Here is a 27,123-nt window from a genome sequence, read left to right on the forward strand (position 1 = left end):
ACAAATTGTCATCATGGCAGGGTAACTCCAGCTGTACCCCCAGCTGTATTCCGCAGACCGGCTCAGATGGGACGGAGGCAGGTAGTGGTTGTGTGGGGGATGGTGCCGGAACTGGTGCTGGAGACTGGAGGGACTGCACATTCCTCTCCAAGCGCAGGATGGTTGCCAGCATCCTGTCCATGGCGCTGCCGAGTCTGGAGAGACAGTCCTCGTGATGCTGGACTGTCTCTATGATTGTCGCCACCTTGGCCTTTCCCACTGTCTCCATTTTGTGGGTCGGTTATTCTGTCACGTTGTATAAGGATTGGAGACAGGAGCAGGAAAACCTAATAGGGGGTTTAATTACCTCAACATGTCATGAAAGAAGGCACAGGGACGAAGCCCAAAACAAACACGTCAACTCAGGAAAAAAAAGAAAGGTCTTCTTACTGTCAACTGCGTTTATTTTCAGCAAACTTAACATGTGTAAATATTCGTATGAACATAAGATTCAACAGCTGAGACATGAACTGAACAAGTTCCACAGACATGTGACGAACAGAAATGGAATAATGTGTCCCTGAACAAAGGGGGGGGGGGGGGGCGGGGTAAAAATCAAAAGTAACAGTCAGTATCTGGTGTGGCCACCAGCTGCATTAAGTACTGCAGTGCATCTCCTCCTCATGGACTGCACCAGATTTGCCAGTTCTTGCTGTGAGATGTTACTCCACTCTTCCACCAAGGCACCTGCAAGTTCCCAGACATTTCTGGGGGTATGGCCCTTGCTCTCACCCTCCGATCCAGGAGTCCTAGGAGTGCTCAATGGGATTGAGATCCGGGCTCTTTGCTGGCCATGGCAGAACACTGACATTCCGGTCTTCCAGGAAATCATGCACAGAACAAGCAGTATGGCTGGTGGCATTGTCATGCTGGAGGGTCATGTCAGGATGAGCCTGCAGGAAGGGTACCACATGAGGGAGGAGGATGTCTTCCCTGTAACGCACAGCGTTGAGATTGCCTGGAATGACAACAAGCTCAGTCCGATGATGCTGTGACACACCGCCCCAGACCATGACGGACCCTCCACCTCCAAATCAAAGGGACGATGGACAGGGCCATGTACCATCAAATCTTGGGTGAGAACCTCCTTCCCTCAGCCAGGGTATTGAAAATGGGTCGTGGATGGGTATTCCAGCATGACAATGACCCAAAACACACGGCCAAGGCAACAAAGGAGTGGCTCAAGAAGAAGCACATTAAGGTCCTGGAGTGGCCTAGCCAGTCTCCAGACCTTAATCCCATAGAACATCTGTGGAGGGAGCTGAAGGTTCGAGTTGCCAAACATCAGCCTCGAAACCTTAATGACTTGGAGAAGATCTGCAAAGAGGAGTGGGACAAAATCCCTCCTGAGATGTGTGCAAACCTGGTGGCCAACTACAAGAAACGTCTGACCTCTGATTGCCAACAAGGGTTTTGCCAACAAGTACTAAGTCATGTTTTGTAGAGGGGTCAAATACTTATTTCCCTCATTAAAATGCAAATCAGTTTATAACATTTTTGACATGCGTTTTTCTGGATTTTTTTGTTATTCTGTCTCTCACTGTTCAAATAAACCTACCATTAAAATTATGGACTGATCATTTCTTTGTCAGTGGGAAAACGTACAAAATCAGCAGGGGATCAAATACTTTTTTGACTACCCAAGAAGACGCTAGGCTGTAATTGCTAAATAAAGGGTCTGAATACTTATGTAAATGTAATATTTCAGTAGTTCATTTTATTTTATAAATGTGCAACATTTTCTAAAAACCAGTTTTTGCTTTCTCATTATGGGTTATTGTGTTTCACGACTCTGACGAGCCCGAGGCGGAGGATATACGGCTCCCTTGGGAACAGGCCCCGACCCCCATGATCTGCGTGAAAAGGCGGCGGTGAAAGAGAGGCCGGAGAGCGGGCTGCCTTCTGAGAAGGCGATTGAATAAACCCCCACTTCCCTCAATTCTGCTAACAAAAGCGCAATCTTTGGATAAAACAATCGACGAGTTACGGGGAAGATTAAACTACCAACGGGACATTAAAAACTGTAACATCCTCGACTTCGGCGATGTCATCTATAAAATAGCCTCCAACACTCTACTCAACAAATTGGATGCAGTCTATCACAGTGCCATCCGTTTTGTCACCAAAGCCCCATACACTACCCACCACTGCGACCTGTACGCTCTCGCTGGTTGGCCCTCGCTTCATACTCATCGCCAAACCCACTGACTACAGGTTATCTACAAGTCTCTGCAAGGTAAAGCCCCACCTTATCTCAGCTCACTGGTCACCATAGCAACACCCACTCGTAGCACGCGCTCCAGCAGGTATATCTCACTGGTCACCCCCAAAGCCAACTCCTCCTTTGGTTGCCTTTCCTTCCAGTTCTCTGCTGCCAATGACTGGAACGAACTGCAAAAATCACTGAAGCTGGAGACTCATATCTCCCTCACTAGCTTTAATAAGCACCAGCTGTCAGAGCAGCTCACAGATCACTACACCTGTACATAGCCCATCTGTTAACAGCCCATCTATCTACCTCATCCCCTTACTGTATTTATTTTATTTATCTTGCTCCTTTGCACCCCAGTATCTCTACTTGCACATTCATCTTCTGAACATCTACCATTCCAGTGTTTATTTGCTATATTGTAATTACTTCGCCACCATGGCCTATTTATTGCCTTATCTCCTTATCTTACCTCATTTGCACTCACTGTATATAGACTTTTTGTTTTATTTTTTTCTACTGTATTATTGACTGTATGTTTTGTTTATTCCATGTGTAAATCTGTGTTGTTGTATGTCTCGATTTTGCTATGCTTTATCTTGGCCAGGTCGCATTTGCAAATGAAAACTTGTTCTCAACTAGCCTACCTGGTTAAATAAAGGTGACTTTTTTTAATATATAGTTATTTTTCACTGCTGCTCTTTAATTACTTTTATCTCTTATTCTTATCTGTATTTTTTTGAAACTGCACTGTTGGTTAGGGGCTCGTAAGTAAGCATTTCACTGTAAGGTCTTACACCTGTTGTATTCGGCGCATGTGACTAATAAAATTAGATTTTGATATAACTGCCAAAATAAAGGAAACACCAACAAAGTGTCTTAGTATGACGCTGGGCCACCACGAGCCGCCAGAACAGCTTCAATGTGCCTTGGCATAGATTCTACAAGTGTCTGGAACTCTATTGGAGGGATGCAACACCATTCTTCCATGAGAAATTCCATCATTTGGTGTTTTGTTGATTGTGGTGGAAAATGCTGTCTCGGACACCGCTCCATAATCTCCCATAAGTGTTCAATTGAGTTGAGATCTGGTGACTGACACACACACACTAAACCCCCTATGCTCCTTTGAAATAAGAAGCATTTAAGATATACAATATACTGTACCACACCCCCATTCCATGAATTAAACTTCGACCTACCAGCATTATCACCCACTTATCCCAAGGCACCTCAACTTATCCCGTAAGTTGTGCCAAGAGACCGATTTTTTGGGGCAAGCCATGTTTTAAAACTGTTATACTTACATGAATTCTGATTATTTCCAGGAATACACAAAATGCTGAAATATATGTAGATATCTTTGTTATAAGGAATACTATTTCCCTTGACGTAATGATGCTAAATGTATAAAATGGATCAACATACCCAACTCTCCTCTATATCTTTATAGTGAGTGATTTTCAAGGCAGTAACACAATGACATAAAACTGAGGGACATACATGACACTAGTAACAAAAAAACATATTTTAATAGCCTTTGTTTTTATTGATCTATACATTATACTTAATAATTTTGTTCACTTTCTAGCATTCAAAATAACAGATCTCTATCCCAAAATACATCACTACTGGGAGAAGCCAATTTGTTTACCTTAAGTACTTTAAAGATTGCTTAAACAAAGTTTTGCAGATAAAGGACTTGCATTGTTTTTTCATTGATAAACAGATCAATATGAACTAAAACATGTATGATGTGTAACTATGTCATTTTAAAGTGTTTTTCATGGTTGCAAAGTCCAGGGACGCAAATGCCACTGCAATTCACGAACAACCCACCAAGCACATTTTTTTTAAGTGCATGGACAAACTGTTATAAACTGTCACAATATACAGGTGGAGGATAGTAGCCATTTCGATACTTCCAATTCATTAAAGACAGTGCCACACACACACACACACACACACACACACACACACACAATGAGCTGCAGTCAGTCAGGGAAACTGCTAAACTGACAAGCTCTCCTGTCATTTCATTGCCCCGCTCCTCTTGCTCTTCTTTCCCCCTTCCTCCTCCTCCTCTCCTGTGCTGGCCTGGAGGGGATATGAATAATTCGGCTGATTTCCCTGTACAGGAGCTGGGTAAAGGCAGGGCCTCTAATTCAATCATGTGGCCGGGTTTGATCAATGACTCTTCAGCAGCTACAGCACCAGCCTATCAGCCTCCATCCCCTGGTTAAGACACGTGGGCTCTTTCAACTCCCTCAAAACTCCCATCACCATGCTAAAATGTACCATCACACACTGCAAACAGTTCTCCAACAGGTGCAAATACACTCATTCACCTGGAACTGAAAACAGATATAAACTCACCAAAGCAAGGCTAAAAAATGTGAAATGTCACACTCCAGCAAGACAACAAAGAAAGGAAGCAAGAGAGAAAGAGAGAATTTGACCCCACACACAAACAAACAATATTCTCTTCTGGTATTCACTCAGTTTGAGGTGGTCACTCTGGGCTAGGGCTTATCCCAGAAAATGCCTTAGAGTAGGTGAGAGTTTCATGACGTGTGTGTTCATCCTCTTTCAGGTCATCCAGAGGAGAGGACTGGGAGTCCTTACTTGGACAGATTATTGTTACTTTATTGTGTTACCATTTCCTTTTTTTAATACATATTTTTTACATTTTTTCTTACTTTTTAACTGTGCATTGTTTGGAAAGGGCTCGTAGATAAGCATTTCACAGTAAAGTCTACGCCTGTTGTATTCGGTGCATGCGACAAATACAATTTGATTTGATTCACAGGTCCCAGCTGGCAGTAGTCAGAGGACGTCACATCTTTGCTCCATATCCCCAGAGCATTCCGTATGGAGAAGTTGTGAAATGTACCAACCTTATGTCCTCAACTTAATAGCACCCTATGGATCACCAAATACTAAGACGCACATTAACACTAGAGAGTGGTGTTCACAACTGTATGTGTGCTGGGCGATCTGCCTCTTCATGTTGCATTTTTATTTTATTATACCTTTATTTAACTAGGCAAGTCAGTTAAGAACAAATTCTTATTTTCAATGACAGGCTCAGTATGATTGGAGAGAAGGAATTAGAAGATGACACACACAAACATAAAACACACACACACACACACACACACACACACACACACACACACACGGCTCTATGCTAAACAAAATTAAAAAGGCGTGAATCTGTGGAGGTAGCTAGTCTCGTGAGGTAGATTCCCCAGGTCCCCTATGGTGAGTAATCTCCACACAGCCATGCAGCACTTGGCTATTTTTATACTGTAAATCATTCTCCCTGGGCCTCCCATGGGTAATCAGCTGCGGTATGGGCTGGGCGTCTCTGGCAATGGCCCATGGAGAAGCAGCCTCACCAGGTGGCCCCATGGGAGGGAGGTGTCTACATGTCCCTGCTCGTTTAAGAGACAGATTAAAGTTTTCTCAGCTCAGCTGCACAGCAGGGACCAGCCACTAACTACCTATTTGACTTAAAGAGAAGGACCAGCACTGTGCTATGTATGCATTCAGTACTGCAAGGTAGGCTCTTGTTAGGGAGAGCAAAACGGCACTCTTCCTCTCGCTCACCCCCCCCCACCCTATGTCTCTTCATCCTCCTCTCCATCTCTCTACCATAGTGATACTTCAGCACTATTGACAGCACTATATTGCATGATACAATGCAATAGCATGTCATCTTTTAGAGACTCCCAGTATGATGTCACCATCTAAAAGCTGTAATAGGTCAAAAGGGACACTGTCATCACAACATAAATAACTTCACAGGAGGCATCTGGGAATACTGTATTATAGTGAATTAGGAAGTGTCATTTTTGTCTCCTTTACAGTATTTACAGTCCACAGTAACTCTGTGTTGGCCAACTCTCATGTTCCCCACCAACCCACCAGCAGCAGCCCCAGCTCACCACCAACCCACCAGCAGCAGCCCCAGCTCACCACCAACCCACCAGCAGCAGCCCCAGCTCACCACCAACCCACCAGCAGCAGCCCCAGCTCACCACCAACCCACTAGCAGCAGCCCAAGCACACCACCAACCCACCAGCAGCAGCCCCAGCTCACCACCAACCCACCAGCAGCAGCCCCGGCTCACCACCAACCCACCAGCAGCAGCCCCGGCTCACCACCAACCCACCAGCAGCAGCCCCAGCTCACCACCAACCCACCAGCAGCAGCCCCGGCTCACCACCAACCCACCAGCAGCAGCCCCGGCTCACCACCAACCCACCAGCAGCAGCCCCAGCTCACCACCAACCCACCAGCAGCAGCCCCAGCTCACCACCAACCCACCAGCCCCATCTCACCACCAGCCCCATCTCACCACCAACCCACCAGCAGCAACACCAACTCACCACCAACCCACCAGCCCCATCTCACCACCAACCCACCAGCAGCAGCCCCATCTCACCACCAACCCACCAGCAGCAGCCCCATCTCACCACCAACCCACCAGCAGCAGCCCCAGCTCACCACCAACCCACCAGCAGCAACCCCAGCTCACAAACACCCCTCTAGAATGTCTCTCTCTCCACTCGCCACCTCCAGCTGTGGCTGGCCAGGCAGAGACACTGTCTGACTGAACACTGTGGACCACTGACCACAGAAATACATTCCAGCTAGGTCAGGTTTACACATAAACTAAAGACAATCATAGTTATAGGATGCATAGTACCTAAAGTATGTTATTATGCAAGAACAAAAATCATTTTTGGTACATGGCCTTTGGCCAAGGATGAAATTATATAGGGAGTTCACTTTAACCATATACTGAGACTCTATATTCACAAACTGAAAATACTTTATATCCTAGGACAGAGGTTCCCAAACTTCTTGGCTTCATGACCCACCAATTGAAGAGTGTTTTGAGTTGCGACCCACCATAAGGGTTGAGTGGAGAAAAAACATACACAGACCAAAGAATACCTAGTGGAAGTGGAGATACAATTTTGTAGTTTAAAGTACATTTCCTGCAATTCTACACATTTTGCCATTGATCTGAAATAAAATCTTGCCGTTTTAAAGGCACATTTTCAGCAATTCTATAAATGTTGCCATGGAGAGTTGAGATAAAATGTTGCAGTTTTTAAACTCATTGTAAGGGTTGCGGAACTGGTGGCAGTGAAGTCAGACGCAGCAGAGCAGAAATAGGTAATAGCAGTTTAATTACAAAACCCACGGCAATACAAAAAGAACCTACATGGGTACAAAACCCGACGCGCACCAGTAACATAGAGTACAAGCACTTACAAACAAACAATTCCACACAAGGACATGGGGGGAACAGAGGGTTAAATACACAACACGTAATGAGGGAAATGGAAACCAGGTGTGTAAGAAAACAAGACAAAATGGGAAATGAAAAGTGGATTGACGATGGCTAGAAGACCGGTGACGCCGACCGCCGAACACCGCCCGAACAAGGAGCGGAAACGACTTCGGTGGAAGTCGTGACACTCATTTCCTGCAATTCTACACATTGTGACATAATGCTGTGTTCTAATGCTCAAACATGCCAAAATCAACAAGTCCTCATTGTCTAGCTTTAATTTAGTTGATTGTAAGTTCAAAAAAATTATAGGCTTTTATTTAAAAATATATACACTACCATTTAAAAGTTTGGGGTTAATTAGAAATTACCTTGCTTTTGAAAGAAAAGCAAATTGTTGTCCATTAAAATAACATCAAATTGATCAGAAAAACAGTGTACACATTGTTAATGTTGTAAATGACTATTGTAGCTGGAAACGGCAGATTTTTTATGGAATATCTACAGAGGTCCATTATCATCAACTGTCACTCCTGTGTTCCAATGGCACGTTGTGTTAGCTAATCCAAGTTTATCATTTTAAAAGGCTAATTGATCATTAGAAAACACTTTTGCAATTATGTTAGCACAGCTGAAAACTGTTGTTCTGATTAGAGAAGCAATATAACTGGCATTCTTTAGACTAGTTGAGTAACAGGAGCGTCAGCATTTGTGGGTTCGATTACAGGCTCAAAATGGCTAGAAACAAAGACCTTTCTTATGAATCTCATCAGTCTATTCTTGTTCTGAGAAATTAAGGCTATTCCATGCCAGAACTTGCCAAGAAACTGAAGATCTCGTACAATGCTGTGTACTACTCCCTTCACAGAACAGCGCAAACTGGCTCTAACTCTAACCAGAATAGAAAGAGGAGTGGGAGGCCCTGGTGCACAACTGAGCAAGAGGACAAGTACATTCGAGTGTCTAGTTTGAGAAACAGACGTCTCACAATTCCTCAACTGGCAGCTTAATTAAATAGTATCCACAAAACACCAGTCTCAAAATCAACAGTGAAGAGGCGACTCCGGGATGCTGGTCTTCTAAGCAGAGTTGCAAAGAAAAAGCCATATCTAAGACTGGCCAAGAAAAATAAAAGATTAAGATGGGCAAAACTAACCACAAAGAACAGAGGAAAATTGGAAAAAAGTGTTATGGACAGACAAATCTAAGTTTGAGGTGTTCGGATCACAAAGAAGAACATTCGTGAGATGCAGAAAAAATGAAAAGATGCTGGAGGAGTGCTTGATGCCATCTGTCAAGCATGGTGGAGGCAATGCGATGGTCTGGGGGTGCTTTGGTGGTGGTAAAGTGGGAGATTTGTACAGGGTAAAAGGGATCTTGAAGAAGGAAGGCTATCACTCCATTTTGCAACGACAATGCCGTACCCTGTGGACGGCGCTTAATTGGAGCCAATTTCCTCCTACAACAGGACAATGACCCAAAGCACAGCTCCAAACTATGCAATAACTATTTAGGGAAGAAGCAGTCAGCTGGTATTCTGTATATAATGGAGTGGCCAGCACAGTCACCAGATCTCAACCCTATTGAGCTGTTGTGGGTGCAGCTTGACCGTATGGTATGTAAGAAGTGACCATCAAGCCAATCCAACTTGTGGGAGGTGCTTCAGGAAGTACGGGGTGAAATCTCTTCAGATTACTTCAACAAATTGACAACTAGAATGCCAAAGGTCTGCAAGGCTGTAATTGCTGCAAATGGAGGACTCTTTGACAAAAGCAAAGTTTGAAGGACAAAATTATTTCAATAAAAAAACTAAAACATTATTTATAACCTTGTCAAGTCTTGACTATATTTCCTATTCATTTTGCAACTCATTTCATGTATGTTTTCATGGAAAACAAGGACATTTCTAAGTGACCCCAAACTTTTGAAAGGTAGTGCAAGTCCATTATCTTTTCTACAAAACAATTTTTGGTGTGCATTGTGAAACCAGACCTACAGTTTGGGAATCACTGCTCTAGGATACTGTAAGATTACCGCTATGAGAGTTTATCTGTGAGAGAGGAAGATGCCATCATCACACCACCAAGTCCCAGGGGGTGAGAGCCTATCTGCAAAGAGGGAGAACACATTTGAAAAAATCTATTTCAAGAGAAACAAAAAAAAAACACAGGGTTGGCCTCAAACTTTGAGGTTGGAGTGACTGTACTATGACTGAGGTGTTGGGAGCTCAGTGCATTACTGTCTGTCACTGTCTCAGGGTATGGGAAATACTGCGCCGAACAACACACAGGTAGGTCGTTCCACCACTTCTGTGCCCTTTGAGAAGTGTAACTTGGTCAAAATAAACTTGAGATTTGACCTAATTTTACATTCTGTCAAAGAACACATGTTCAACTTCATAAAAAACATGTTTTCCCATTGCAAAAAAATATATACTATAGTAAGACCTATTAAGTGCCAAATAAAGTAACAGGGTTGGCCGTAATAGGGTTGATGATTTAATCTTAAATCAGCCCTAAATCCCTGTTTGACAGGGGGAATGGTAGCTTGTTGTGTGCAACAGGGAGTGGAAATTAAATGCAAAAACAAGTATATAGTTAAAACATTTATAGCCTGTGTGTCTATGGGTAACAGGATTGATGTGTTATGCTCAACCCACTTAGTTTCCCACCACAAAACACCAGAAAATTACCAAAAAGAGTAGAACCAGCTCAATGTTCCTTTTGAAAAAATACTTAAAAATGAATAGTTTCACCATATTAAAACGAGAGTTCAGTTCAAGTAATAGGGTTGACCTTAAAATGAGGGACAGATATAAATTAATCACTAATCACATGAAATAAAAAATGATCTTCAGAAATTACTATGTCAAAGCTACAGAATAACTAGGGCTTTACAATAATGGTGAACGCCTGGAGAAATGTTGGGGTTAAGTGGGTTAAAATCTTTCTAAAAGTCACATAGGGTGCACGGAAGAACATGTCAAAATGCTGTATTTTTGTCACTTTAGCAAGTCTTTATTCATATTAAAAATATGATTCAGATAGATTGAATTCTCCATGTGGGCACTTCATTTAATAGAACAGGCTTTTAAAATTCAATATTGGTGAGCAATTTCTACTTAAAATATCTTAGGGACGCAAAAGGCGTGGAACGACCCAGGTATATTTACATCTCCCTCCCTCTGGGAGTGTTTTGTGTTTCCATTGTACTATTTGTTTTGTGCTTTGAGAATGTAGCCTAACAGTGGATTTAATTAAATACTGGAGGAGAGACAGGCTAATAGAAAACTGTCAGACAGGAAGAGAGGATAACAAGATAAAGAGAGGGAAATGGAAGAAGAAGAATGAGCAAGCAGTTACAGTATATCGTAAAGGTATTGTGAATCTGAGTACTTACTAGACCTCTGTCTTGCTTAACATTCTTTAATGGAACACAGCTGATCTGTCAATCAAACCTCTGTCATTCTCTCTCTTTCGTTCTGAAGCTACAAAGAAGAGTTAGTCTATGAACAATCGAACACCCAAGAAACTTTTTATAATGAAATTGGCCCCAAATTCCAAATGCTCACTTTGCCCCCTAAATCAGGCACATTCCTTCATATGATGCGGGAAATAGGGCTGTTGCGGTGACCGTATTACCGCCACACCGGCGGTCACGAGTCATGAAGGCAGTCAAATTACACATGACCGTTTAATCATGGTAATTAGGCTTCTCCAAGCTTTGATGCTGCTGCTGGACATTAGTAGCCTACCAAACGTGCTAAGTGCCTGGTACTCAGCACTACTGTCCCTCTAATCAAATAAGGTCATGTTGCGCAACATTTCTATAGGCTATGCATTTGCGGGAGAAAACATAGTGATGGCCCCTAATAAAAGAGGAGGATCCCATCAGCTTTCTATAGGCTAGGCCTACTATATTTATTTCTCAACTTTCCTGATTTAAGCACATTGCTTATATTTACAGAACGTAAATATAAGAAATGTTTTGGTCACTTTTGAATGCTGGCGGTGCTTTCACTCTAGTGGTAGCATGAGACGGAGTCTACAACCCACACAAGTGGCTCAGGTAGTGCAGCTCATCCAGGATGGCACATCAATGCGAGCTTACAGAATGAGTATAGCCTACCTGGCTGGAATGAATTAAACCACAGGGAAAAGCCTCCTCCATTCGCTATTTAAGTACATAGATGACATGTATTTTTTTTCCGCTGCCCCTATTTCGATACAGGTGCATGATAATGGTCCATTCTAAATCAAAACAAATGTCACACATATATTATTTAGTATATGTAAAGACAAGATTAAATCAAGAAAAGTCTGATGGGTGACAATATTAGCCTTTCACTTGTGAATGATGCCCAGCATAGGAAATAATGCCTTTTTTTGCGGCTTTTTCCGAATCATATTCACACAACTTATGTAGCCTGGCCCATAGGCCTACATGTTTCAATAAGGTTTGTATCACAACTAAAGTGGGCAAATAACTTCTTACAATGAAGCACATTAATCGACTTTACAAGGGGTGTAGAGCCTAACTGACATACATAAGCAGCGCGTGAGTTTCAAGTTTTGGGAAGATCATTTTCACTATAAAAATGCACCTTTATAATAAAAGCATTACATGCATAATTGCATTTGAGGTCACTTTCTTTCCGCTAATGGAACATTCACGCTTATAGCCTACTATCATGTGCGCATTGCTGCGCTTATAATGTGAAGAAATAGTCTAAGCTAAACGTTCTGAGCTGTTGCGTCAGCCACATTGCATAAAAAATATTTTTTGATGCTAGTGGTTGTATTAATTTGGGATCTATCACATCCCACAACTGTCCCAGACTGGTGGTGAGGCCCGACTCACTTTTGTTTTGATTTGAGCCCCGGCTCACCACCAACCCACCAGCAGCAGCCACGACTCACCACCAACCCACCAGCAGCAGCCCCATCTCACCAACCCACCAGCAGCAGCCCCATCTCACCACCAACCCACCAGCAGCAGCCCCGGCTCACCACCAACCCACCAGCAGCAGCCCCGGCTCACCACCAACCCACCAGCAGCAGCCCCGACTCACCACCAACCCACCAGCAGCAGCCCCGTCTCACCACCAACCCACCAGCAGCAGCCCCGGCTCACCACCAACCCACCAGCAGCAGCCCCAGCTCACCACCAACCCACCAGCAGCAGCCCCGACTCACCACCAACCCACCAGCAGCAGCCTCGACTCACCACCAACCCACCAGCCCCATCTCACCACCAACCCACCAGCAGCAGCCCCGGCTCACCACCAACCCACCAGCAGCAGCCCCGACTCACCACCAACCCACCAGCAGCAGCCCCATCTCACCACCAACCCACCAGCAGCAGCCCCGGCTCACCACCAACCCACTAGCAGCAGCCCCATCTCACCACCAACCCACCAGCAGCAGCCCCGACTCACCACCAACCCACCAGCAGCAGCCTCGACTCACCACCAACCCACCAGCCCCATCTCACCACCAACCCACCAGCAGCAGCCCCGGCTCACCACCAACCCACCAGCAGCAGCCCCGACTCACCACCAACCCACCAGCAGCAGCCCCGACTCACCACCAACCCACCAGCAGCAGCCCCAGCTCACCACCAACCCACCAGCAGCAGCCCCAGCTCACCCCAGAGCTGTCAAAAATAAATAATGGATTTATTGTGAAGGTGTAGGCTATATGTCATGGATTTATTAGACTTTTTAAAATGGCTTGTAGGCTATATGTGGAAGCCAGGAGAACCTAAATGTGTTTATGTTATGTTATGCACTGTCAACTGTGGGACCTTATATATTGGGCTCCCGAGTGCTGGAGCGGTCTAAGGCACTGCATCTCAGTGCTTGAGGCGTCACTACAGACAACCTGGTTAGAATCCAGGATGTATCACAACCGGCCGTGATTGGGAGTCCCATGGGGCGGCGCACAATTAGTCCAGCATCGTCCGGGTTTGGCCGGTGTAGACTGTCATTGTAAATAATAATTTGTTCTTAACTGACTTGACTAGTTAAAGGTTAAAAACAGGTGGACAGGTGGACTCAAGGATGATCTCAAGGATGATCAATGGAAACAGGATGCAACCTGAGCTCAATTTCAAGTCTCATAGCAAAGGGTCTGAATACTTATGTAAACAAGGTATCTGTTTTTAATACATGTGCAAACATTTTCAAAAATGTTTTTTCGCTTTGTCATTATGGGGTATTGTGTGTAGATCGCTGAGGAAATTGATTTATTTAATCGATTTTAGAATAAGGCTTTAACATAAAATGTGGAAAAAGTCAAGGGGTCTGAATAGTTTCCTAAGGCACTGTACAAAGCAATTATATTTAAATAAAATGTTGTTACTTTCTTTGAGTCACAGGGGACCGGGTTGGTACGGGGGTGGGTTCTCTGGTTGTTGTGGGGGAGGGGGGGGGGGGGGGACTGGAGGAATGGACAGGTGATAAGCAACCTCATTTTCTGGGTGCAACAGGAGGGGGTGGGAGGCATGCTCTCTTCAGGTAGAGGGGTAGGGAAGATGAAGATGTGGGAAACATGGTTTCTGGGTTGAGAGGGAGGATGCTGTTGGTCTACAGAAGACACACTGCGCTGGATGCTGCTGTAGGTCAACATTTACATATTACTCATTTAGCTCTTCTTCAGAGTGACTTACTGGAGCAACTAGGGTTAAGTGCCTTGCTCAAGGGTACATTAGCAGATTTTTAACCTAGTGGATTCAGACCAGCGACCTTTCGGTTACTGGCCCAACACTCTTAACTGCTAGGCTATGTCACCAGGAGTATCACCCGTTCCACACCACATGCATGTATGGTACATCCCTAGTTTCATACACAGAGTCCTGTATCTCTATAGAAGAACTCTGGGGCCTGTGGGGATTGGTGCGGAATACTTATCCCCTGGGGAGTTCCTCAATGTCGCTATCATAATTAGTATTAGGCTGAATATAATTGCTAGGATAATTGATGAAATAGCCTCCACCTCTCTATTAAAAGACCTTTTATATTATTATGAACACAGACCTTATTGGCTCTGACTTGACCTTGGGTCTGAGTTGGACTACAGTACTGTAGTCTAGGCTTGGGTGGTACCCAGATTTTCTTACTGCCAACCTGGGATTTACATATTACTGACATGGGCTAAAAACACAAAAAAGCCCATTTGGGCGTCTATTGCCAAAATGATAAAATAATTAGGACAAGTAACAGTGAATTATCATGAATGCTTTTAGCTAAATGTTAACGAATGCAAATTAACAAACTAATTGCAAAGATAGGCAAATCCAGCTCATGAAGTGATACAATTATAGTAAAAAAAAAACAGATAACCGATATTTAACATTTTAGTGGCCTTTTAAGCATTCTAGTACAGTTAAATAACTAACACATACACATGGACGCAGCGGTCGAAGGCACTGCATCTCAGTGCAAGAGGCGTCACTACAGTTCCTGGTTCGAATCCAGGCTGTATCACATCCGGCCACACACACACACAAATTATTTTGTTGGCATTTACGCATGTCCCCATTACCAGTAAAGCATAATCAAAATCTATTTCTTTAACTTACTTGCTGTGTGTCACGTCCTGGCCAGTATAAGGTTAATTGTTTTTGTAGTTTGGTCAGGACGTGGCAGAGGGTATTTGTTTTATGTGGTTCGGGGTGGTGTGTTTGTGTAAGGGGTGTTTGATTTAGTATTTCCGGGTTTTTGGTTGATGGTCTATGTGTTTGTATTCTATGGTTAGTCTGGTGTGTGTGTTTCTATGTTTGGTTAATTGGGGTTGGGACTCTCAGTTGAAGGCAGGTGTTGTCTATCTGCCTTTGATTGAGAGTCCCATATATTAGGGTGTGTTTGTGTGTGTGATTTGTGGGTGATTATTCTGTGTATAGCCTTGTGCCTTACCAGACTGTTTATTTGTCGAGTGTTCGTTTTTTCGTGTTGTTATTTTGTATGTTCATTTTTGAGAGTAATTAAAAATCAAGATGAGCATTCACGTACCTGCTGCGTTTTGGTCCTCATTCACCGACAACAACCGTGACAGAATCACCCACCACCAAAGGACCAAGCAGCAGAGGAAGGAGCAGACGGAGTTCGAGTTGGACTGGCGGGAGAAGTGGACTTGGGAGGAAGTTCTGGACGGGGCCGGACCCTGGCATCAGGCTGGGGATTATCGCCGCCCGCAGTGGGAAATTGAGGCAGCCAAGGCAGAGAGGCGGTGGTACGAGGCCAGAGTGGACGCGCTGAAGGAGATGCACGAGAGGCACCCCCAAGAAATTTTTTTGGGGGGGCACACGGGTAGTTTGGCTAGGCGAAGGAAGAGCCGGAAGCCAGCTACCCGTGGTTATATGGAGGAGCGTATGGGGTGGAGAGCGCTATGTTTCGCTGAGGAGCGCACTCTCTCACCCATACGCACGCACAGTCCGGTGCGCGTTATTCCAGCCCCTCGCAGGTGCCGTGCTAGAGCGGGCATCCAGCCTGGTAGGAGGATGCCTGCGCAGCGCATCTGGTCGCCGGTACGCCTCCGAGGACCAGGCTACCCAACTCCCGCTCTACGCACGGCTACCATCAGGCCCCTGCACAGCCCAGTCTGCCCTGTACGGGCACCCCGCTCGTACAGGGCTACTAGTTCCATCCAGCCAAGACGGGTTGTGCAGGAGGTAAGATCGAGACCGACTGTGCGCCTCCATAGCCCTGGGTTTCCAGCTCCTGTCTCTCGTGCGGACCCGGAAGTGCGTCAACCCAGTCCGACTCGTCCTGTTCCCGCTCCCCGCACTAGCCTGGAGGTGCGTGTACATAATCTGGTAAGCCCAGTACCAGCACCACGCACCAGGCTACAAGTGCGTCAGCCCAGCCTCGCCAGTCAACAGTCTTCATCAGAGCTGCCCGCCAGTCAACAGTCATCGTCAGAGCTGCCTCGCCAGTCAACAGTCATCGTCAGATCTGCCCGCCAGTCAACAGTCATCGTCAGATCTGCCCGCCAGTCAACAGTCATCGTCAGAGCTGCCCGCCAGTCAACAGTCATCGTCAGAGCTGCCCGCCAGTCAACAGTCATCGTCAGAGCGGCCCGCCAGTCAACAGTCATCGTCAGAGCGGCCCGCCAGTCAACAGTCATCGTCAGAGCTGCCCGCCAGTCAACAGTCATCGTCAGAGCTGCCCGCCAGTCAACAGTCATCGTCAGAGCTGCCCGCCAGTCAACAGTCGCCAGAGAGGTCAGACTGCGCTGAACTGCCGGAGTGGCCAGACTGCGCTGAACTGCCGGAGTGGCCAGACTGCGCCGAACTGCCGGAGTGGCCAGACTGCCCCGAACTGCCGGAGTGGCCAGACTGCCCCGAACTGCCGGAGTGGCCAGACTGCCCCGAACTGCCGGAGTGGCCAGACTGCCCCGAACTGCCGGAGTGGCCAGACTGCCCCGAACTGCCGGAGTGGCCAGACTGCCCCGAACTGCCGGAGTGGCCAGACTGCCCCGAATTGCCAGACTGCCCAGACTGTCCCGAATTGCCAGGCTGCCCAGACTGTCCCGAATTGCCAGGCTGCCCAGACTGTCCCGAATTGCCAGACTGCCCAGATTGTCCCGAACTGCCAGACTGGCCCGACTGCCCCCCGGCGATGCCAGACTGGCCCGACTGCCCCTCGGCGATGCCAGAGTGGCCCGACAGCCTGGAACGGCCGGAACCAGAGCCACCTCCAGAAATAGGTGGGTTGGGGAGGGGGGGTGTAGCACAGTGCCGTCGTTGACGGCAGCCACCCTCCCTTCCCTCCCTTTAGAAAAGGGGAATTTTTTTTGGTGTTGCTTGGGGTTATTTTTTAAGGTGCTTCTGGGGTAGCACCTTTAAGGGGGGGGTACTGTCACGTCCTGGCCAGTATAAGGTTAATTGTTTTTGTAGTTTGGTCAGGACGTGGCAGAGGGTATTTGTTTTATGTGGTTCGGGGTGGTGTGTTTGTGTAAGGGGTGTTTGATTTAGTATTTCCGGGTTTTTGGTTGATGGTCTATGTGTTTGTATTCTATGGTTAGTCTGGTGTGTGTGTTTCTATGTTTGGTTAATTGGGGTTGGGACTCTCAGTTGAAGGCAGGTGTTGTCTATCTGCCTTTGATTGAGAGTCCCATATATTAGGGTGTGTTTGTGTGTGTGATTTGTGGGTGATTATTCTGTGTATAGCCTTGTGCCTTACCAGACTGTTTATTTGTCGAGTGTTCGTTTTTTCGTGTTGTTATTTTGTATGTTCATTTTTGAGAGTAATTAAAAATCAAGATGAGCATTCACGTACCTGCTGCGTTTTGGTCCTCATTCACCGACAACAACCGTGACACTGTGCTGTTTCATTGTTCATTTGTTTAGTCATTTCATTCTCAACCAGGATTTCTATGGAACGCCGTTTGGGTCTTTGCGTGTCAAAAAACATACACGTCAAATAACACTATTTGACGGGTGAAATAAGCTTGTTGACCAATCAGGACCTGAATATGACTGCACGTCACATAATAATTGAATGCGTTCATGAATTTTTACAGCGTTATTACACATTGATTACACTATCACCCGTATTTCACATGTCACAACAATTCATCGATACGTATGCTATGATGCTGGTAAAGTTGTCTCGCGCACCTACAGTGCTGGTCATAAAAAAAAGTTATTCCCCAAAAACATAGCTAGCTGAAACCGATGTCATGTTTCTAACTATATAGCTAGGTGTCATGTGAAACAACCCTAATTTATAAGACAGTTCTTATTTGATTGATGGTGAAAGGACCCATCTACAGTTGAAGTCGGAAGTTTACATACACCTTAGCCAAATACATTTAAACTCAGTTTTTCACAATTCGTCCGGGTTTGGCCGGTGACATTTAATCCTAGTAAAAATTCCCTGTCTTAGGTCAGTTAGAATCACCACTTTATTTTAAGAATGTGAAATGGCAGAAAAACAGTAGAGAGAATGATTTATTTCAGCTTTTATTTCTTTCATCACATTCCCAGTGGGTCAGAAGTTTACATACACTCAATTAGTATTTGGTAGAATTGCCTTTAAATTGTTTAACTTGGGTCAAACATTTTGGGTAGTATTCCACAAGCTTCCCACAATAAACTGGGTGAATTTTGGCCCATTCCTCCTGACAGAGCTGGTGTAACTGAGCCAGGTTTGTAGGCCTTCTTGCTCGCACACGCTTTTTCAGTTCTGCCCACCAATTTTCTATAGGATTGAGGTCAGGGCTTTGTGATGGCCACTCCAATACCTTGACTTTGTTGTCCTTACGCCATTTCCCCACAACTTTGGAAGTATGCTTGGGTTCATTGTCCATTTGGAAGACCCATTTGCAACCAAGCTTTACTTCCTGACTGATGTCTTGAGATGTTGCTTTTATATATCCACATCATTTCCTCCCTCATGATGCCATCTATTTTGTGAAGTGCACCAGTCTCTCCTGCAAAAAAGCACCCCCACAACATGATACTGCAACCCCCGTGCTCACGGTTGGGATGATGTTTTTTGGCTTGCAAGCCTCCCCCTTTTTCCTACAAACATAACGATGGTCATTATGGCCAAAAAGTTCTATTTTTGTTTCATCAAACCAGAGGACATTTCTCCAAAAAGTTCGATCTTTGTCCCCATGTGCATTTGCAAACCGTAGATTTTTTATGGTGGTTTTGGAGCAGTGGCTTCTTCCTTGCTGAGCGGCCTTTCAGGTTATGTCGATATAGGACTCGTTTTACTATGGATATAGATACTTTTACTTTTATACCTGTTTCATTCAGAATCTTCACAAGGTCCTTTGCTGTTTTTCTAGGATTGATTTGCACTTTTCGCACCAAAGTACGTTCATCTCTAGGAGACAGAACACGTCTCCTTCCTGAGCGGTATGACGGCTGCGTGGTCCCATGGTGTTTTTACTTGCGTACTATTGTTTGTGCAGATGAACGTGGTACCTTCAGGCGTTTGGAAATTGCTCCCAAGGATGAATTGATTTTCCCATGATGTCAAGCAAAGAGGCACTGAGTTTGAAGGTAGGCCTTGAAATACATCGCGCTGTTGCGTCTTCTTCACTACACTGTCTGTGTGGGTGGACCATTTCAGTTTGTCCGTGATGGGGGGGTGGGGGGGGTGCTCCCTCTGCTGTTTCCTGAAGTCGATCATCTCCTTTGTTTTGTTGACGTTGAGTGAGGTTATTTTCCTGACACCACACTCCCAGAGCACTCACATCCTCCCTGTAGGCTGTCTCATCATTGTTGGTAATCAAGTCTACTACTGTTGTGTCTGTAAACTTTAAGATTGAGTTGGAGGCGTGCATGCCACGCAGTCATGGGTGAACAGGGAGTACAGGAGGGGGCTGAGCACGCACCATTGTGGGGCCCCAGTGTTGAGGATCAGCAAAGTGGAGGTGTTGTTTCCTACCTTCACCACCTGGGGGCGGCACGTCAGGAAGTCCAGGACCCAATTGCACAGGGCGGGGTTCAGACCCAGGGCCTCTAGCTTAATGATGAGCTTGGAGTGTACTATGATGTTGAATGCTAAGCTATAGTCAATGAACAGCATTCTTACATAGGTATTCCTCTTGTCCAGATGGGATAGGTCAGTGTGCATTGCGATTGCATCGTCTGTGGATCTATTGGGGCGGTAAGCAAATTAAAGTGGGTCTAGGGTGTCAGGTAACGCGATATGAATCTTGACTAGTCTCTCAAAGTACTTCATGGTGACAGAAGTGAGTGCTATGGGGCGATAGTCATTTAGTTCAGTTACATTTGCATTCTTGGGAATAGGGACAATGGTGGCCATCTTGAAGCATGTGGGGACAGCAGACTGGGATAGGGAGAGATTGAATATGTCCGTAAACACACCAGCCAGCTGAGGATGTGGCTAGGGATGTCGTCTGGGCAGGCAGTATTGCAAGGATTAACACGTTTAAATGTCTTACTCACGTCGGCCACGGATAAGGAGCGCCCACAGTCCTTGGTAGCTGGCCGTGTCATCCTCAAAGCGGGCAAAGAATGTGTTAGCTTGTCTGAGCAAGGCGTCGGAGTCCGCGATGTAGCTGGTTTTCCTTTTGTAGTCTGTGATTGTCTGTAGACCCTGCCACATACGTCTCGTGTCTGAGCCGTTGAATTGCGATTCCACTTTGTCTCTATACTGACATTTCGCCTGTTTGATTGCCTTATGGAGGGAATGACTACTCTGTTTGTATTCTGCCACATTCCCAGTCACCTTGCTATGGTTAAACCCTGTGGTCCGCTGCCAAAGGTGATTCAACAAAGTACTGGTTAAGAATCTGAATACTTATGTACATCTGATATTTCAGTTTCTTATTTTTTTATACATTTTCTTACCATTTGATCAAAAAACCTGTTTTGCTTTGTCATTATGGGGTATTGTGTGTAGATTGATGAGGGGAAAAATAAATAAAGCTGTAATGTAACAAAATGTGGAAAATGCCAAGGGGTCTGAATACTTTCCAAAATGCACCGTAGAACGCTATAGACTCACCAGCTCCCGCTTTCTCCCATTGTGCTCTTTATAACAAACACGTGACTGGCTCAACTATTCTGGGGAAGTACGATAAGCTTCATAATGTAAAATAATGTGACAAGGCGAAATTAACTCAATCTGCTTTCTCTCGTAACATATTGCACAAGTTGACTGCAGGTATTTACTTAAAAAGTAGTTAGAAATATTAAAAAGTATAAAAAAACTTCCAATAAATAGTTTCAACGGTATTGATGGTATATGAAAACCATCCCGTAGGTATTTCCAAATACCCTGGTATACGATATACTGCCCAACCCTACTGTAGTCCAAATACAATCAGTTCCATTTGTCCTCAAGACAGAATAACCATACTATGAGACAGCAGTCACAGCTCAGCACATTAACAGAAGCTATCCTTCCTCATCCGTCCTCAGTTCCATGCAGATAAGTCAGAGTGGAGACATGCTTCAGGCAGCACAGCCTTTTATGAGCCAAATTAACCATCAAGAGCACAGTTTAAGCATGCAACGGAGGAATGAGGGCTCATTTATATGGTTTCCAACTGTAATTCATATTTTATATTAACACAATCAATATGTCACAGCCTTGGTGCTAGACTGTAATGTCTTTGTCCTTGATGTGATTGCACAGTGGCTCTGGGCGGCAACTTGCTCATCCAATCAGTGAGAACATGAGGCCTGGTTCATCTCTTGTCTCTGGGTGTCTCTACAGTGGTGGATCAGTGGGTAGCATGCCCTCTCAGTGTGTCATTCTAGTACTATAGCTACTATCACTACTACTTCCACTTTCTATCACTACTACTTCCCCTTTCTATCACTACTACTTCCCCTTTCTAGGAGGCCAGCCTATGTTTCTTATTGCCTCACTGAAATTCGGGGTCAGCTTCAGTGTGTGTAGTAACCAAAAAAGTGTTAAAGAAATCAAAATATATTTCATATTTGAGAATCTTCAAAGTAGCCACCATTTGCCTTGATGATAGCTTTGAAAACTCTTGTTATTCTCTCAACCAGCTTCATGAGGTAGTCACCTGGAATGCATTTCAATTAACAGGTGTGCCTTGTTAAAGGTTCATTTTTGGAATTTCTTTCCTTCTTAACCTCTTTGAGCCCACCTGCGTTTGAGCCCATCTGTTGTGTTGTGACAAGGTAGGAGTGGTATACAGAAGGTAGTCCTATTTGGTAAAATACCAAGTCCATATTAAGGCAAGAACAGCTCAAATAAGCAAAGACAAATGACAGTCCATCATTACTTTAAGACATGAAGGTCAGTCAATATTGAACATTAAGAACTTTGAAAGTTTCTTCAAGTGCAGTCGCAAAAACCATCAAGTGCTATGATGAAACTGGCTCTCATGTGGACTGCCACAGGAAAGGAAGACCCAAAGTTACCTCTGCTGCAGAGGATAAGTTCATTAGAGTTAACTGCACCTCAGATTGCAGCCCAAATAAATGCTTCACAGAGTTCAAATAACAGACATCTCAAAATCAACTGTTCAGAGGAGACCGTGAATCAGGCCTTCATGGTCGAATTGCTGCAAAGAAACCACTACTAAAGGACACCAATAAGAAGAAGAGACTTGCTTCGGCAAAGAAACATGAGCAATGGACATTAGACTGGTGGAAATCTGTCCTTTGGTCTGATGAGTCCACATGTTCGATTTTTGGTTCCAACCGCTGTCTCTTTGTGAGACGCAGAGTAGGTGAACGGATGATCTCCGCATGTATGGTTCCATCTGTATGCAATCTATAAATACGAATAAAATGGTTAAATTACGAGCCTTGTTGGTTAAGCCACAGAAAAAGTTAGCAACCTTCCCACTAGCCATGATTGGCTGAGATAAATGAGTGGGCTGGACATGCCGAGAGAGGAGAGAGAATTGGTCTGCCATATTGAAGGCTGCTGTCTATTTGAGCTCGTCAGTCTGTGTTGGTAATTCTGTCAAACACAGTTTTTTTTATGTATTGTGTAATGGAGCTGCATAAGTGTCGCTCTCTACCTTCTGGAGGATCAAGTTTTGAAATCAGTGGAATAGAGTATGATAGATAACGAGATGAAGAAAACATCTTCTGATTACATCTTCAAACTAAGGGCAACTGTGGCATGGCATTCCTAACAGGGAGAAGCGTTCATCATGCATGATGATGTATACAGGTAAGATAGTCTAGCGATAGCTAGCTACATTTTCAGATATTACACGTTTTTAACTTTGACAGAAAGTGGTTTCATTTCAAGCTAAAGTGTTCTGTTAGCTAACTAGCTAACGTTAGCTGGCTGGCTCCCTAGCTGACGTTACTATGTTTCCCAGAGCCGTTTGCTTTTCGAATTAGAGCCTAATGTTAGCTAGCTAACATTGGACCTGGTTGGTTAGCTCCCAACACTGTGGCATTGTCCCAACACTGTGGCACTTTATTCATTGTTGTTTAACTACCTAATGTCAGCTGGTTGGCTCGTTAGCTAATGTTACGTGTGTGATCTTAAACGCTGTTTACCTAGCTAGATTGATGGTTTACCTTGCTAGGTATATGTCTTAAGCTAAAGTGTACTGTTAACTAGCTAGCTAACGTTAGCTGGCTGGCTCCCTAGCGGATTCTATTCTACAATGTAGAAAATATAAATAAATGAGTAGGTGTGTCTGAAATGTTGACTCGTACTGTACACACACACACACACACACACACACACACACACACACACACACCAGGTGAAAGCTATGATCCCTTATTGATGTCACCTGTTAAATCCACTTCAATCAGTGTAGATGAAGATGAGACAGGTTAAAGGATTTTTAAGCCTCAAGACAATTGAGACATGGATTGTGTGTGTGCCATTCAGTGGGTAAATGGGCAAGACAAAAGATTTCAGTGCATTTGAACGGAGTATGGTAGTAGGTGCCAGGCACACTGGTTTGAGTGTGTCGAGAACTGCAACGCTGCTGGGTTTTTCACACTCAACAGTTTCCCGTGTGTATCAATAATGGTCCAACACCCAAAGGACATCCAGCCAACTTGACACAACTGCATCCCTGTTGAATGCTTTCGACATCTTGTCGAGTCCATGCCCCAAGGGCAAAAAGGGCTGCAACTCAATATTAGGAAGGTGTTCCTAATGTTTTGTAAACTCAGTGTACACAACACAGGGTTCATGGAGAGTGTGCCAGCCTGCCAGGCCACTCACTCACCTCATGCCACGGGTGGAGTGGTTGTGGAAGTTCTGCAGAAGCTGTGGCACCCCCAGCATGGCCTCAAACAGCACGGCCAGGGAGCCCAGGCCCTCCACGAACAGCACAGAGTCCAGCAGGAGAAGGGTGAGGAAGGCACACAGCACCGTGAAGGCAAAACAGAATAGCAGGTAGTCCTCAAACGCACTCCAGCTCCAGAAGTAGCGCAGGTCCAGATCTAAGAGGGGGGGGGGAGAGAAGGGGGAGGAAGAGAGAGGGAGTGATAGAGGGAGAAGGGGAGGAGGAGAGATCCCTTCATTAGAAAATGCACCATCACAGACGTTCATTGAACACACCACACAAATCAATAGAGTGCAAGTAAGTGAATGAAACTTTGATCAAATCAAAACAATCTGGCTCTGGACCCTGCAAGTGTTATCACTGGGCCCTTTCCACCACACAGAGCCAATACAAAGCTATAGAGAGCTATTCCTTAACTCATTTAACCAGATTGTGCTTCCAAGCTCTGCTTTTTCAAAGTAAAGTCAAATGTAGCCATTGAGGCTAAGCCTACACACAATGAGAAAGGGATGCAACATGGCAGCTGAAAGAAAATGTGGTCACAGACCAAGAGCTCTTTTCTCACTGTAACAAATATTCATTATTCAGATATTCTAAGAATATTTAAACTTCCATCCATTATTTTCTGTTTGCACTGGCAGCCCAATAGGGTCGGCCTACTGTATATAGTAGAAGAGCCCTAGAGAGAAGACAAACTGGCATTTAAATACAGTTCCAGATCTGCTTCACTGACGTTAATATTGCCATTGCTCATCTAATTGTATTCTAATGCAATTCATGGACAAGCAACCTAAAAGAAGAGAGAATGAGGAAGACTGCATGACATAAAAGCCAAGAACAGTCAGAAAGAGAGAGTACTAAAGAGACCCCCCTGAGGGTCACAAGCTGAAATAAGAGTCTAGCTAGGAGTGACCTAAAATCCAGAGACAATCATGCATACTGTGTCAGAGGTTCTCTGTCTGGTAATGGTATATATAGGACCAGTCAGCTCTTCACAAGACATCCCACATGATCAATGGCCTCATATTCCGTTGAAATTACTGGAGAGGGGGGAATAAAATGAGCTGACATCAACTGAATGGGATTGATAGTTAAATAAGAGCCCATTTGTTAGTGAGCCGACTGGACTGTGACGTTCCATATAGGAAGTGGTTGTGTTCCGTGTATTGTCATTAGGTTCTGCATTGTGAGCGCCTGCACACAACACACAGCAGCACCTGCCAGGGGGAACAGTGGCGACGGTGGGACACACCTGTCAGGAACACAGACCGCTACACACCACCACCGTTGCCGGGCCCACGGCATTGTGGAAGAGGCAGAGTGAGACGTCTCATAGCGAGCACCGAGCAGCGTGCATGATTAATGATTAAGCTCCTACAGATCCAACACAGAGATAGGATCTGGGGGGGAGGGCAGGATGGATGATCAGAACAGAGAGGGGGACAAGGCACGTACACTCGCTTACGACAGCACGCACACGCATACACACGCACACACAGTGTCGCGTCCGTCCTTGCAGTGAGGGCCAGGGCCCACCACTGGTGCAGTGCCCTAGCGGTCACAGCACATGAATAATATCTGTAGAGCCAGACGCTGACACTGATAGAATCTGAACAGGGCCTAACAGAGAGGCCTTACTCAAAAAATTATCCTCAGAGGACTTCATTTTCACCTGCAGAAAAATCAGATTTTACACGCCCCGCTCTCCCTCTGTTCTAGTGTACTGGAAGCTTCAGGGGAGAGCTCTGCCCTTTGTCGGGAACATGAAAGCTTCTCTCCCTTTTAAATAAGACGGGCTAAGCACTACTGGCACTACTACAGCTTGCCCTGTTTTCCAAACTGCGGTCTGTTTTGCCCAAATACAGTATAGCTCCCTCTATCTATTCACTCCTCTCTCTCTCCATGCACTCCACCTCTCCTTTTAAAAGCCTGATAGTTTTATATGCACACTCAAAAAACACCTACAGCAAATTGTCAAGTAAAACATAATGAAGAAACATAACCAATGAATCTGAATCACATCTAAAAGAACAAACCAGTAAATGTCCCTCTTTCATCTCCCCCTTTCAACCTCTCCTGTCATCCCCCTTTTTCTCTCTCTGTCATCCAGGCTGCTACAGCATCAGAGGCAGGCTGGCCTTCCCAGTGAGATCCCTGGCAGTATTGTGCTTAGCTTAGCCAGTCTGGAGAGGAGAGCAGACTTGTTGACAGGCCGCACTTCAAAAGACCCACACAAGAAGGTACCGTACTGAGGAGGAAAAGTGGGGAGGTGAGGTGCTTCTTTTTTCAACAGCCCTTCAAAGATGAAACATTTCAATTACTAAAACAGCAAAAAAAGGTGCTCAATGGAAATTCTTCAAACATCGTGACAGTGTTGGTAACCCAGGGCAAACAGGTTTACAGCGGAGTCCACCCTAACCACATCTAGGATGCCATCTAGGGTTTACATTCTACCAGTCATCTGGAAGACAGGCAGTACAACAAACAGCTGCCAGTGTTAGCAGTGTTACAGCGCCCCATCTCAGCCCACAACAAGGAAAAGGAGAGGGAAAGAAATAGACACATTTCACTCGAGGCATTTCATGTCATGCAGAGTACAGATATCTAGAGAAAGACAGCTAGAGAGAGGCCCAGAATATCCAAACTCATCATCCAGAGAGCCAACTTTGAGCCTCCCAGCCAGAGGAGACCCAGCTCGAGATGGGTCTACTCCATCACAGCCCACCCCAGGCACCAAATTCCACCCCAGGCCCCATGCCCCAGTTCCAAGGGAGCCCCAGTTCCAGATGCCATCCCTGCACTGCTATTCCTCCTGCAGGGTCACCAGGGCCAACCC

At 45.2% G+C, this 27,123-nt stretch overlaps 1 protein-coding gene across 3 annotated transcripts in view; it reads right to left on the reverse strand.

The window, feature by feature from the left end:
* LOC106560875 (solute carrier family 66 member 2) overlaps positions 1-27,123 on the reverse strand; it is an 87,198-nt gene that overhangs the window by 23,860 nt on the left and 36,215 nt on the right. For all 3 annotated transcript variants that reach the window (XM_014124263.3, XM_014124261.3, XM_014124262.3), the window contains exon 4: positions 24,228-24,444. In XM_014124263.3, the coding sequence (XP_013979738.1) occupies positions 24,228-24,444 (217 nt within the window). The remainder of the gene's footprint in view (positions 1-24,227; positions 24,445-27,123) is intronic.

Source organism: Salmo salar, chromosome 10 (assembly GCF_965601325.2).
Source record: "Salmo salar chromosome 10, fSalSal1, whole genome shotgun sequence".
Lineage (NCBI taxonomy): Eukaryota > Metazoa > Chordata > Actinopteri > Salmoniformes > Salmonidae > Salmo > Salmo salar.